The sequence below is a fragment of the Eretmochelys imbricata genome, chromosome 6 (genome assembly GCF_965152235.1).
Source record: "Eretmochelys imbricata isolate rEreImb1 chromosome 6, rEreImb1.hap1, whole genome shotgun sequence".
NCBI classification, from domain to species: domain Eukaryota; kingdom Metazoa; phylum Chordata; order Testudines; family Cheloniidae; genus Eretmochelys; species Eretmochelys imbricata.
Window position 1 is genome coordinate 69,576,329 of NC_135577.1, and position 15,358 is coordinate 69,591,686.

Sequence of the window (15,358 nt, forward strand, 5' to 3'; positions counted from 1 at the left end):
TAATTTCATCAGCAATCAAAATTTGGTCCTTGACAGGAAACAAGAGAAATTGTTAAGTAACTTTTCTGTCTGGGGTTGGTGTGTCTACAGCATGTGTGTGAGAGTGTGTCTGTACCCTGGAGAGATTTCAACAAGGAAAACTAAAAATAAACATGGGGGGGTGGGGTGAGTGAGAGAGAGAGAGAGAGAGAGTCAATTTGATGTGTAGTTTCTTCCTATTCAGGGCTTGTTCTCAGAGAAGGATTGACATGGGTAGGCTGATTCCCAATGCCACATAGGTTTTTTTTTTCAATTCCAAAAAAAGGTGAAACTGCAAGTTACATTTACATTTTGGTTTTAAGCAGCATTTTATAGCATGTTCCTTATTGTTATGATGGGTCCTGATGTTACAAAGATTTATGTACCTGTTTAACTTTACTCATTGACAGAGTCTTCTTTGCAAAAAAAAACGGTGTGCCTTTACACTGAGAGAGCCATCTTGACTTAAAGTCCTAATGGGGACAAGGCACAAGTAATTTTTACCATGATGTAGCTAGTTGAGGTCAACCTTATACCCTCCCCACCCCAGCTGTCAGGCTTAACTTGACTAGGTATGTCAAGCTATGGTGCCTTGTTTCCACTTAGATTTTACATTGAGATAGCTAACTTGACATAAAACACACCTCTTTTTATTTTTTTATTTTTTTTTGCTGTGAAGGCACAGGCATTGGCTTCAATAGGATTATTTACAGTATGTAGAGTTAAGCACATATGTAAATATTTGCAGGATCAGAGGCTAAAATTATAGGAGAATAAGCTGCAGGTTTTTAATAGTTCACTCTTGGGTACCTACTTGAGACATCGGTATATTTAGAAAATTATCATGGCACAGCTGTCATACTGTGTGTCTAGCCAAAGACCTTATGGCAAAGCAACCCTTTGAATAGACACCTTACATTGCTCTTGAAGTTCTGATATTGTAGGAAGAGTTCAAGTTTGACAATTCAATGTCTTAAATAAAATCGGAGAAGTCATAAGTCAAATCTAAGACTATACTCTAAATCTAGGAAAAAAACATATTCCTAGTGACATACATTAAATATAGCAGGACTTTGAATTCCTTTATAGGAATGAGTGTTCAACCATTAATGCATTCTGCACAGCCAGATAGATCAGATTCCCCAAATTATATAATTAGATTAATTGGCAATGAAAGATGATATGGCATTTTTTCTACTTAAGCATATTTTATATTATTGATTTTAATTTTAAAAGTCCACACTTCAACTTTTCCAGTGAATGAGTGGAAAATGGGTTTCCCTTTGCAGACACATGTGGAAATTGGAACAGCTTACTTGATGACAAACACAAATGTTCACATGAAAGTTGTGCTGTAAGATGTCAGCTTTCAAGATAAACTTTTGTATTAAAACAAAAAGTCAAGCTATGTTTTTGGCAGGCAGTGTGATCTAATGGATAGGCCACTGGATTGAGAATGAGCAGACTTGGGTTCCCAGGTTTACCATTGAATTTGATCAAGTCATTTCACTTCTGTGCCTCCATTTCCCCATATGGAAAATGATACTCGCCCTTCTCTTTGAAAATGCGTTGGGATCTGTGGATGAAAAGTGCTCTATTATTGTTTTAAAATCATGTTTATTTCTAGTCTTTGTCTCTGTCCGAAATTTCCAGTTAATACTTTGTGTGTGTATAAAGAGAAATCACTCACACATATTTATTGGCACACTCCATTGCTGGCATTAAGTGAAATGAGAACTAGACTCTTTATCTTTAAACACGTATTGCTGGCTGTTTTCTATAGCTCTAGCTGTTTAAATGGCAACCTGTACATCTGCAGGTGGATAAGCCCTATACCCATCAAAATTTTCTGTCACCAAGAAGTCTTAAATCATATAACAGCATATGTTTTATTTATGGCCAGTGACACTAGGGGCTGGACTCCAGCTCATTTATATGTCCTCAACCCATGTGTACTAAAGCTTGTTTGCCAAGACAGTGGTTTTTCAGGTATGGTTCTTAGTTCATTGGATTACTTGCATCAAGTCATGTTGATGCAAATGATCTTTGAAGCTCAATGGACAGCTCTTGTAGATCCACTAAGGCTGCATGATCTATAACTAATGCAGTCTGTAAGTCTGAATAACCTCTTAATAGAATCATAGAAGATTAGGGTTGGAAGAGACCTCAAGAGGTCATCTAGTCCAACCCCCTGCTCAAAGCAGGACAAACCCAACTAAATCATCCCAGCCAGGGCTTCATCAAGCCGGGTCTTAAAATCCTCTAAGGATGGAGATTCCACCACCTCCCTAGGTAACCCCTTCCAGTGCTTCACCATTCTTCTAGTGAAATAGTGTTTCCTAATATCCAGCCTAAACCTCCCTCACTGCAACTTGAGACCATTACTCCTTGTTCTGTCATCTGCCCCCACTGAGAACAGCCAAGCTCCTTCCTCTTTGGAACCCCCCTTCAGGTAGTCAAAGGCTGCTATCAAATCCCCCCTCACTCTTCTCTTCTGCAGACTAAACAAGACCAGATCCCTCAGCCTCTCCTCATAAGTCATGTTCCCCAGCCCCCTGATCGTTTTCGTTGCCCTCTGCTGGACTCTCCAATTTGTCCACATCCTGTGGTGGGGGGCCCAAAACTGGACACAATACTCCAGATGTGGCCTCACCAGTGCCAAATGGAGGGGAATAATCACTTCCTTTGATCTGCTGGTAATGCTCGTACTAATACAGCCCAATATGCCGTTAGCCTTCTTGGCAACAAGGGCACACTGCTGACTCATATCCAGCTTCTCATCCACTGTAATCCCCAGGTCCTTTTCTGCAGAACTGCTGCTTAGCCAGTCGGTCCCCAGCCTGTAGCGGTGCATGGAATTCTTCCGTCCTAAGTGCAGGACTCTGCACTTGTCCTTGTTGAACTTCATCAGATTTCTTTTGGCCCAATCCTTCAATTTGTCTAGGTCACTCTGGACCCTATTCCTACCCTCCAGCATATCTACCTCTTCCACCAGTTAAGTGTCATCTGCGAACTTGCTGGGGTGCAATCCATCCCATTATCCAGATCATTAAGTATTAATCCCCAAGTTACTAACTGTAGGTATATGGACACGTGATTCCTTTCCCCCCAGTTAAGAAGCACTTAAGATGCTTTCACAAAATAGAGAGGGGAATCTGAAAACATCAGTTGCCTTTGGAAATCTCCTGAAAGCAGCTGTCTCAAGATGGGCTGTCCATCTGCAGCATTGGTCATTTCCTCCTTATATTTGGTCATGAGTCTTGTAGGTCTCATATCGAACATGGCTTTGCAGGAGAGCCTGGCAGAAGATGTCTCTCTCTCTCTTTCCAGGATATTTTCAAGAGTGATCCAAAATAGTCAGATTGCAGACACCTCTTATTGCTTTGAAACACTCACTTTTCTGTGGGTATGTTTGTGTTCAGGTTGTGTTTTCCTCTAATACAAAAATTCGCTATCACCACATACACAGTGCCATGTCCTGGCAGTAAAGCAAATGGAAATACTAGAAGCAGTGTCTGATACTTGATGAGCTCATTGCTATGCCAAGATTGCTGCTCTTTCATAGTGGTGCTGGTGTCACCGTTCTGGAACCAATGAAAGTTTTGTTTGTCCTTCTCTGAATGCTGATTTCTATGTATGCTAATACAAATATTCAGAAAAGATTCTGGTATTTGAAATGTTTGGGGGGAATTTTGAGCATTAATATGAATTAGCATCAAACTAAAAGTTCATTGTTCGGCAGGGGAGGCATAAATACTACCTTTTAAAAAATCAGTATAGAAAGCTGATATGAAATTTGAATTAATCCCAAATTCATGGGCTGAATGCCTCCATTAACCAAGCTATAGGGGCATACAACACAAAAATACATGTTAAATATTTTTTTTTTAATAAAAGCCCCCCTCACTGAAATTCTCTAGGACAATCTCACGGCAATATTACAAAACTAATGGTAGCTCTGATGCCACAAAACGAGACTTTCCAGGAGACCTTAAATAAAATGGAAAATGACAGAATTTCACAGGTTAATTACAGTTTACATCCGTGCAGACTGCACCGAGAGGCTGACTGATGTGCTGAATTTTCCCACCAATTGGGGTTTAACTATGTTTTTTCACTTTAAATTCTTGGGGTGACCAGTGGGCCATTGGCTAAATCAAAATCAGGTCCACTGCACATGTAGTTAGTGGTAAGTGGACAGATTCTTCTTTCTTTTAACCTCATCCTGTTCTTCATAGATTAGTTGAAGTGTTTCCTGTTAAACTTGTTCAGAAAATAATTTCCCCCCGTGCTGTTTCTCAATAGGCAGGTACTTTTGTGGAGTTGGTCTTAAAGCATTTCCAAGGACAAGCAAGAATGGCCTGTAGAGGGGGGACCAGCTTTCTTAGTAAAAGAACAAGTAATGTATGTATTACAAAAACTGAGAGGTTTGGCATGACTACATATAACATAGACCTAAATAAAACTGGGCTCATTTGGACCCAAGGAAGCTTTTGCAACAGGTTTTCTTTGCAAACAGAAATGCCATAATATCTAACCTTGGTTAAAATATAGATGTTGGATATATATACATACACAAAGTCAGGCGGAATAAAATAAATTTACTGCTCAAGCAAAGAACCAACTAAATCAGATACACCTGTAATAATGTTTCTATTTAATTTTCATTACATTTGATCTCCAATTTGTTTTGTTTTAATATATTATTTGAATTATTTATCAGTCTTCAGTTGCTAACAGCATGAGTCAACATGTAAAAATGTTCATTATTTGCCTTGCCCACACTATTATATTAATATACAGAAAACAAGTAATAGCTGTTATTAAAAACATAATGTGAATGTTGCTCCTGGAACCATAGTTTAGCTAAGTCCTCAGACCTAAAGGTTTTGCTACTTGTAAATTTAGCAAATAAATTATTTGCTCGGTGCTCAGATATCACAGTGACGGGCACAGTCTAACTAGCAGTAGAGCGCTATAGCCTCCAGTTTGTACTAAAATGGTGCATTTCAAAGGATGCTTAATTGTGGATCTCCATGGTGGGAAGAAGGATGGAAGAAATAAGGCATAAGACTTATTTCATGATGAAAACAATCTTTGTTCATTTATTACATCTTCCTTCACACTTCATAAGATCAAGATAAAATGTCTGTAGCATTCTAATGGAATGTTAACCACACCAGCAACAGCAATCAAGTCATGTTCAGAAGCAGGAAGCAATAATGAACTCTGTTAGAGATAGATTTTATGTAAAACTCACACACTGGTAGAAAGCTAGGGCCCAATTCTCCTCTCACTTATGCTGGTGTAGGAGCGAATCCACTGAAGTCAGTGGAGTTACACCATGTAAAATCAATGTGAGAGCAGAGTCAGGCCCCTTGTGTCCTTGAAGAGGAGAACCAGTACTTTTTACCTAATTTTTGAGGTAGGAAGATAATTTTCTTAGCATGGACCAAATGTTGCCCTCTCTTAAAGGTTACACTGGCATAACTAAGGCCAGAATTTGGCCCTGTTTTTGTCATTTCTGTCCCTTGGAAAGCTCAGATCAGTGAAATCCTCTTGTTTTCAAACTGGACTATTTGAGGCTCAAGGAGACAAAGGATTCACCTCAGGTCACCCAACATGGATTGGCTCAACTGTGATTTAAACAGAAATCTTCAGGTCCCCAACATTTAGTGCTTGGATCAAAGTCTCACGGATCACATCTGCTTGAAGGGAGCATATAATTTTAAAGGGGGAGGAAAGTAAAGACAGTTCCTCAGAATAAAGGACAGGGAGATCCTCAGGGTCCCTTGTGGAATGGGCTTGTTTGAATAAGTTGCAGTCAGTCATTTAGAATATAATGGTAACAGTTAATGCTGTGTGTTGAAACTTGGCACTCCCAGAAATCCCCTACAGAGAATAACTGCAGCAGGTGGAACTGATTGACTAAGCACTGCGTAGGTTTAGTGGGAAAAGCTGGCACATGTACAAGCTTGTCGGTATTTGCTGGTCAGTGTGGAGTTAGAGATCCTCTCTCTATTCCCCACCACCCACATGCATGCAACAAGAGAATATCTGAAGAGGCAAGCAAACTATTTACTATCCTCTTCATTTTGCTAAAAGAATGGCGTGAATTCTGCTTGCTTACATCCATATAACCAATTGACTTCATTCACAGGTTTGCATCAGAGCTGACTTTGGCTTGTTTTTTTAAATAACATATGACTTATAACAAAATGGATATTATTAAGTAGGGCTGGGCAAACAGTTTAAACTAACCATTGACCAGTGACAGTGGGCTGGGAGAGGCAAAGACTTGGGGGTACAGTGGCATGGAGCTGTGTAACCTGGTCTTGGAAGAGGCGACTCTGGAAGGCAGGAGCAAAGGGTGCAGAAGGGGTGGGAGCAGGAGACTATGATGGCAATAGGAGGAGGTGTAGGGAATTGGGGAGGGAACATGGGAGGGGACCGGTAAAAGCAGAGTCTTTTAAACATGTTAAAACTTTAAAATGTTTAACATTTTTATATTATAAAAATGAAAACTTTAAGCATTTTAAAGTTTTCAGTATGGAACAGTATGGAAAACATTTTAAAGTTTTCCATTCCCATCTTCTAACCTCAGCTCACTAAGGTAAAAGCACCTTGTCCCTACTGCATGCATTCAGGCATGTGTGAGCACCTCCCCCGCCGCCCCCCTGCCCAAGGACTGGCTAAAGCAGGAGGGGTGGGCAAACTTTTTGGCCCGAGGGCCACATCTGGGTATGGAAATTGTATGGTGGGACATGAATGCTCACAAAATTGGGGTTGGGGTACAGGAGGGGGTGAGGGCTCCGGATGGGGGTGCAGGCTCTGGGGTGGGGCCAAAAATGAGGAGTTCAGGGTGCAGCGGGGGCACCAGGCTGAGGCAGGGAGTTGGGGTGATGGGGGGAGGGCTCTGGCTGGGGCTTGGGGCATGGGAGGAGTTCAGGGGTGCAGGCTCTGGGCGGCGCTTACCTCAAGCAGCTCCTGGAAGCAGCGGCATGTCCCCCCTCCGGCTCCTATGCAGAGATGTGGCCAGGCAGCCAGGTGTCCCATCCACAGGCCCCGCCCCTGCAGCTCCCGTCAGCTACAGTTCCCAGCCAAAGGGAGCTGCGGTTGGGGCGGGCAGTGCGCGGAGCCCTCAGGCTGCCCCTAAACGTAGGAGCTGGAGGTGGGGACTAGCTGCTGCTTCCGGGAGACTTGGCACACGTGCGCAGAGCGGCCTCTGACCCTGCTCCCTGGCTGGAGCGTGGGAGCAGGGCAAACCCCAGACCCCGCTCCCCAGCGGGGAACTCGAGGGCCGGATTAAACCAGCTGGAGGTCCGTATGTGGCTTGCGGGCCACACTTTGCTCACCCCTGGGCTAAAGTCTGCAGGAAGAGAGCCCTGCAGGAACATGTCTTATAAGATCTGTAAGAGCAAAGCTTCTCTTGTGCAGGCCTTCTATTTAAACAGTTGGTACTCATTCAAATAAAACCTTGGGCAATCCCCCCAACCAAAACACATTGGGAGTGGGAAAAAGTGTTGTGATAGAAAGTGTTTATGGGAGTCCAGTTAATACCCAAACCCAATATTATCCTTTATAAAAATTGGGCACCTTTTAAAAATCTAAATGTTATAAAGTCTAGAAATAAATATTTAATGGGATTTCCCCATTCCCATATTATCCTTTAATCACTCACATCACCTGGTACATTCTGTCCTCCCAAACCTTAACTTTGGGCTGAGTTCAGATTCAACTGCTGAACTGTTCACCCAGCTCTGTTATTTACTTTCCTAATTTCGTAGTGTAGACATACCCTAGGGCTGTTCCTTGTCTTGTGGACTAGGTGCTGTGGGGACAGAAGGGGAATGCTTGTAACAGAAGTAATCACACTCATTCAAGTTGGTTTTGCCCAAGGTAGTTTGCACACAGTGTCCTAGACATAAATTTTAGTCCTTTTCATTTCATAGATTCATCAATGCTGTTTGATCGAGCTGATTCAGGGCTCCTCCCCTCCTCCCTCTCCGAAATTCCCTATTCGCTGAACAGTCAAGATAGCAGTGATTTGCAGACACTTAGAAAACTGCCTGAAATTTAAAAACTAGAAATTCTTGGGTTTAAGACCTTGAAAACCAGGCCCAGTATCTTCCACAGCCTAATGGAGGACTTTATTGCATGGGTGCAAGGGAGGGCAGAATTCAGCCCACTGCCTGCAGAATCCTGTTTGCCAAAAACAAACCAGCCTTGGCAGGACAGCCATGAGCCTTTTCCAGTGACACGATCTCATTACTATTACTTTTGCCAGGTACTGACCAGGGAAGAGCTTGTCAAATCTAAATTAAATCAATCTTTTAAAAGAAAATGTTAAGAAAGATTAGCCTGGAGCTGCTATAGTTCTGCCTTCATTATTTCAAACTAGTCAGATTCAAGAGAGCAATTTAAGTCCTTCAAAACCATTTCCTTTCAACTTTCCATCCAGTTCTCTGAAGACACAGTTTCTTCTCTCACTTGATGTGAATTTCCCAGTCAGCACCAACATTTAATAATAGTTTTTCCAGTGTCAACGTGGAGGTCTTGGCATCATATGTGAAAACCACTTCTTTGTCTTTCCCATCTGAATTGCAATAGGACAAGAGAGAGCTTATGATGCACTCTAAGAAAACCTCTTCTGAACAAAGTTATACATGACTGCATTGTTTCTCTCACTCTCATTGGGTCAGATTATCTCCTCTGTTAGGCATGGAGGTGATAAAAGGAGAGCAATTACTGGCCAGATCTCCAGTATGCTCATAAGGGTGCATCAGAGTCTATGGTATCATTTCTTCCTTTACTACAACTCTGCAAATGTGCTTGGGGCTCCATGGGTTTTTTGGGGGAAGTTATCATTCTGAACCCTTATCCTCTGACATATCCAAGGATTTTCCTGCAGAAATTCCAGCAGAAGCGAATGCTTGTTTCTGCATTAACTGTCACTTTTTGTGCCTTAACAGGGGTAGAGACAGGTGCAGGCAGGAACAATGACATTATGATTCCCAAAGGGGAAAGGAAGGTGCCTGGAGAGACAGGTCCTCTGTGCAAATTTCACTAGTTTTCCCTAGGCAGGTCCTTGTATAGTTCAGTGGGTTCTGCATTGTCAGAATCTGTGAACCCTCCTGCGTGAGCGAGAGAACAGAAACTCTTATTCTTGCCTGAAAATTTCCTTTCTTGGATCAATCTGATCCACCCTATTTGAGGGTCTAAGAGTGTTATTATTAAATTGTATCTCCAGCTGCATGCTCTGTAAAATGAGGTTATCAAAATTTGTTAATCCTGAAGTATGGCAATTGTCACTGTTGACCAAAGTGTGTTTTGGCTCTGTAAGTTATCACACTGGTGGGCCCTTCAGTGGGAGCAGCCAACAACCTTGTCCCTGATCTCCAAAAGCAGAAAGGTATCTTCCTATGGAGACACTGGCGCCCAAGTTTCAGTGCATTTCCCTAGTGGGCAGGTGTAATGAAAAATGATCACTCCCTCTACATCACAGGCACTACCTGGTCCTCACAGCAAAAGGAGTTAACCCCAGCCTCCATTTCACTTTGCCTTGCACAGATGCTCCGTGGAAGAGGAGCAGGCAGAAGGAGAGGCAGAAGGGGGAGAACACCTGGGGCAAGGCAGGGCTCCTTCTCTGGGCTCGGAGAGCTAGGCTGATCCCCAGGCTGAGGCAGTTTTGTTACCTTGTTTTGCTTTGTCTTTATCGAGACTTTCTCCTAATGAATGAACCTTACAGCTGTTTGCTGTGGTTTCTGCCCAGTCAAGCCACCAGTTTACACACGAGTTGCAACAACTGGTGCTTTAGTTGACACTTTCAGTAGAGGGGCCAAGGATTAACTAGGCTTGCAAATTGAACTACCCTCTTATCCACAGTGACGGTCCCTCAAGAACAGGGGTGGGATAAACTGGAGGGACAGCACTGGGAAGCCTGTACTATTGCTCCCCATGCTTATAGTTGTCTTTTCAGTATTGTCATCTGCCACCTGTAATTAGTGCTACCATTACAGTAACATTTTAAAAAATTGAAGTGAAATATAAAATACTTGCCTCTCTTACTCTGGAGACTGGCTGTCACAGATGTGGGTTGCTTCTGAACTCCCAGAATTAGTACCCGTTCAACTACACATTTCGTGTGGTACTGCCCAATTTCATCAGCACAGCTGAAAAAGTAAACAGTCTCAGACACAGTAATTTCTACCTGTGGTTGGAGAGCCAACCCAGGCATAAAACTTCGACGGACAAACCACTACTAGTCTCTTACTTCAGGATCCAAAACATAGTTTATTTTCCCTAACATACTTTTTCTTGAGGCAGGTGTGATATTTTTTTCCCCTCCACCACCAACTGCCTAATGGGTGCATAAGTAGGTTTCACAAGCTCCTGGTTACCTGGATGGCATCCGACAATGATTTAAATAGATACAATGGTGAAGGGCCTGTCTACGTAATTCAGTTGTGCCTGCACTGAGAGGACTAATCTGTGTTTTAGTCATAAACAACGAGGAGTCCTTGTGGCACCTTAGAGACTAACAAATTTATTTGGGCATAAGCTTTTGTGGGCTAAAACCCACTTCATCAGACGCATCAGATGCAGAATGGGTTTTAGCCCACAAAAGCTTATGCCCAAATAAATTTGTTAGTCTCTAAGGTGCCACAAGGACTCCTCATTGTTTTTGCTGATACAGACTAACACGGATACCACTCTGAAACCTGTTTTAGTCCTGTTAGCCAAGCCATTCTATGATCCTGCTTTATGGTAAGTTTTGTAGAACAGATGATCTCTAACTCACACCTGAGGTCTGAAGGAGCAAGAAAAATCCCTGTAGGTTAATGATGGTGCTACACTCACAGAGCTGCACTCACAGTCCAGGTGAACAGTGTGAACCAGATGCTCTACATAGTCCAGGTCTGACTGTGTAGAGCAACACTTACCTGTCCAGTTTTGCATGTGAAATTCTCTGTCCCTGGGGGTTCTTGAGCAGTGGACAAGAATAACACACAGTTGTTGCTAAGTAAAGTGAATTATAAAAGGGATTTCCTTTTATGGGGATTTTACCTGCAACAGCTGCCATTACCTGGAAGAGAAAACATTCTTGTGGAAAGTGAATTTCCTGTGCAGGAATTGCTTCTTATGGAGGTACTGAAATGAATGTCCATCATCTAGATAGAGCTCACCTACTGCAAAGTCCTATGGAACACATCAGATGTAGAACAAAGTTAACAGAAGCCTGAGTGTTGGACAATGAAACTGTAAATAAGCATCACTATATGCTGAAGTAAACAGTTACAAGCCACTAGAACCGTTATGATCTCTGGTAAGTTAAAACATTCCCTTGAAGAACAATCCAGCATTACTAAAAGAGCATTCTGGATGTTATGGTTTTGTAAATTCATTGTGGTGTCTGCGCAGTACTTTCCGCTATTGGGTTGTATTTAAAAGGACAGTTGCTGAATTTGTTCTTTCTGGTTCTGAAGAGGAAGTTTATGGCCTGAAGCAATCCACCACTCTTCTCCTTCCTCCAAGCTGCTGGAGGGAGGGTGACTGACAAGGAGAGGAAGGGCAAGGGGAAGGTCAGGAAATGCTCTACTTGTACAGAAATCCTAGTCTTATGCTGAACGAACAGTTTGTGTGCTCTGGCATGAAGCCCAGCACAAAGAGTGGAGCCTAGACAAGTGAGAAGAGGGCCAAGTTTCTCCACAGCAATCTGGAGGAGACTGGCTCTTCTTCTAGCTGGTGTGTAGGCAAGGACCGAACTGTGCTGGTTGAACTGGCAGAAGGAGACCTCCTGTTCCCTATAAAGCAGGTCCTACTGCTAGAGAAAGAGGCTGCAGAGAGCAAAGAGGAGCACAGATCTGATGAGACCAAAAGAGACAGGAAGAAGGGATAAAAAGACAGGTGTATAAACTAAATGTAATCCCAGAGTACCTTGTAATCCAGAGCAACACGGAGTTCATAAGAAATATCTGTCATCCATTCAGTGGATCTTCCTACTGTGGTCTTAAGGGGCACCACACTCCCACCTCGCTGGAACACTGGAATCTATCAATAACAAAGCCAGGGTAGAAGAATTCAAGTGTAGAAATCTTAGTGCTATTCTCTGATCATTTAATTTTAGCCTTTTGGGGGAAAAATTGCAGCTGTTTTTTATTACCTATAGAGAACTTCAGCAGACAGCACGTTGATGAATAAACTCTATTCTGCTTACAAGTCATCTTCCCATGTGTTTTTCCTGTCTCAAAATCATCCCAACAACATTTACTGAGAGTGCCCACCCTGTACGGTGTCTGTCTTCTCAAACAGCAGCATATATTGGGGGCCATGGTGTAACTGGGTCCATATGAATGAAGGACACGGGATACTGACAAAGACAGTCCATTGCCCTCCTCTGGTACAACAATTGTTATAACTTACATGGATAATGGGCACTGAGAGTCCAGTGCTGACTTTCATGTAGTGGTTGAATAGTAGGAAGCCCCACCTAGAAATGTGAGGCTGTCCAAGTGAACCCCTCCTTTGCTACGAACACTGTTGAAATACTTTCTGCACTTCCAGCATTTCTACTAAATACTCCCTCTAAGTGGGAGGTGATTTGGAGGTGAAAGGGGGTTCATTGTGGAGTTCTCTTCTGCTGTAATTAGCCCCTTCTTTGTCTCTCTGAGCCTGCAGTGCTCATAGGATCACTTTGTTGTTTCTTAGTTTGAACCTTGTTGCCTTGAGTTAAGACAGCAGCTTTTTTTTCCTGCACAGAAGCGATTTTAATTCTCCTTGCAGGACTGCAGCCTAATGTCACTATTCTGATTTATGAGTGTTTGAGAGAAAATCTATTTTAACCTGTCAACACAATAAAAGCAATGTTACAGAATAAAAACGTACACTCTCCAGTGTTACTGGGATCTTCAGAGTCCCTGGATAGTCTAGTCGTCTAAATCTTCTGAGGTCATACCAAACCTACATCGGGGAAAAGGCAGAAGAAACAAACATAAGATATATATTATGGAAAGATCTGATAACTCCGCAGGGGCATTTTGCTTTGTGAATTCATCTCTGGCTGTCAGTGTCTTTTACTGTATTCTTGTGATGCAAGGAATAGCATTTAGTGTGCTGAGTCCAAAGAGCTTTCCGAGACACTTAGTAAATGTGCGATACGCAAAATGAAGAATGACCTTTTCTAGAAGTTGCATTTGCTCTAATAGGTTTCAAAGTTGCTGCAGGTGCTAAGCAACAGTGTCATTCACAAAATGATTTTAAAATTAAATATTTTAAAATTAAATTATTTTAAAAAATACTTTATGAGAAACAAATCCAGTGTAAGCACATTTGTACCTTAAAATAATCTAAGTTTTCTACAGGCCTCCAACTTGTGTCCTGAGGTATGTGCTACAGACCAAACCTCTTTAGTACCCATTGCTAGACTGTTTTGGCTTTAGGGCCTTTGGCATGAGTATGAGAGACAACAGGAACACATTGTCTATTTCTCATGAATTTTCAGTCTTTTTATGTTAAGTAAAAGGGCTTTTCAGTTCAGTGTTTAGTACATGTGAAGGGTTAAATTTAGGCTGGTCTGACAACTGAAACCTTCTCATGCACCAAAAGCCAAATGCATTTTTAGGCACCCACAACAGCATGTGATTTTCACATTGTCCTTGAGAGATCATGCCCCCAGTGTAAGGTTATTCAGTTTTTGATGTTGTCTGAGTAAATGCTGTAAACCGTATAAAGCAGGTCAATGTGGACTTTTCTCTATTATCTGGGAACTAAAATAAGGCAAACAAAATAACTACAACCTAGACGTCAGACTTGGGACTGAATTTATTGGGATATTCCAAAGCATGCTGTAAGAGCAGGTCATTAAAAATGACCATACAAAGTACCCTGTGCCTCTGCAACCTAGTCCCTGACCAGATTAGCTGTTACAGCCATGGTAGGCAGTGAATTCCTATACAAATCTTAACTAAAAATAAGTGTTTGTCAAAGCTTCCTAAGCAATCTCTCCCATATTTCTATACTCTGCCTTATCTCAAGCAAAGAGATCAAAGAACTCCTAGTTCCTGAGACATATTGGGGAGAGCCACAGGCTTTTACTTGACTTTTCATACTCAAGGCTATTCCCTCCTCTCCTTTTCTCCCTGTTCATCTGCCTCCAAAATTAGATCTCAAGCTCCTACTCAGTGCAATGAGTTGCATTTGTCAGAGCTGATTCCTGTGATGTGGGAAATCTAGTTACTTGAACTGCTGAGAAAATTTTAGTCAACACTTAGCCATGGAAGCTGAAGAAATCTCTTCCCAAGGTACCACCCTCACAGTCTCTGATTCTGAAACCGGCCTGGTCTACAGTACGCGGTTAGTTCGGAATTAGCTGAGTTACTTTGAAATAAAACTGATTCCGTCCACATGACCAAACCAGTTTTTTCGATTTAAAGGACTCTTTAATCCGATTTCTGTACTCCACCTCGGCAAGATCACAGATCGCAGTTCCGGGTTACAGGTACTGTGGACGCAATTCGACGTTATTGGCCTCCGGGAGCTATCCCAGAATGCTCCCTCGTGACCACTCTGGACAACACTCTCAACTCTGATGCACAAGCCAGGTAGGCAGTAAAAGCCCTGGGAACTTTTGAATTTCCTGTTTGGTCACCTTCAGCACAGGTGACTATCAGCACAGTCCACCATCACAGGCGACCATGCAGAGTCCACCATCACAGGAGACCACGCAGTCCCGGATTCACAGACAAGCTCCAGCATGGTCCGAATGGGAGGTACTGGATCTCATCGCATGTTGGGGAGACAAATCTGTTATGGCAGAACTACGTTCCAAAAAAAGAAACACAAATATGTACGCTAAAGTCTCCAAGGCCATGACGGAAAGAGGCTACTCCAGGGACACAGAGCAGTGTCGTACAAAAATCAAGGAGCTCAGGCAAGCGTACCAAGAAGCCAGGGGGGCGAACGGGTGCTCTGGGTCACAGCCCCATACGTGCTGCTTCTACCGTGAGCTGCATGCAATTATGGGGGGGTGACGCCACCACTACCCCACCACTGTCCGTGGACACTTACAAGGGGGGAGTAGCACGGAGCAAGGAGGATGAGTTTTTGGAGGATGAAGAGGAGGAGGACAGCGCACAGGCGGCAAGTGGGGAATCCGTTTTCCCCCCCTAGCCAGGAACTATTCTTAACGCTGGAGCCAATAGCCTCCCCGCACTCCCAAGGCATGCTCCCGGACCATGACTCTGGAGAAGGCACTTCTGGTGAGTGACAGCTTGATTGGAGCCACGCAGTGCGGGGTAGGGGAAAACCCAGTCACGCTGGGTTGTTCGCATTTAGTTTAAAG

At 42.9% G+C, this 15,358-nt stretch overlaps 1 protein-coding gene across 3 annotated transcripts in view; it reads right to left on the reverse strand.

Moving 5' to 3' along the window:
* Positions 1-4,599: 4,599 nt before the first annotated feature.
* Positions 4,600-15,358, reverse strand: part of GANC (glucosidase alpha, neutral C) — a 53,724-nt gene continuing 42,965 nt past the window's right edge. For all 3 annotated transcript variants that reach the window (XM_077818831.1, XM_077818830.1, XM_077818829.1), the window contains 5 exons: positions 12,904-12,978; positions 11,956-12,069; positions 11,105-11,217; positions 10,078-10,190; positions 4,600-8,614 (listed from right to left, as the gene is read on the reverse strand). In XM_077818831.1, coding sequence (XP_077674957.1) covers positions 8,505-8,614; positions 10,078-10,190; positions 11,105-11,217; positions 11,956-12,069; positions 12,904-12,978 — 525 coding nt within the window. In that variant the 3' untranslated portion in view covers positions 4,600-8,504. The remainder of the gene's footprint in view (positions 8,615-10,077; positions 10,191-11,104; positions 11,218-11,955; positions 12,070-12,903; positions 12,979-15,358) is intronic.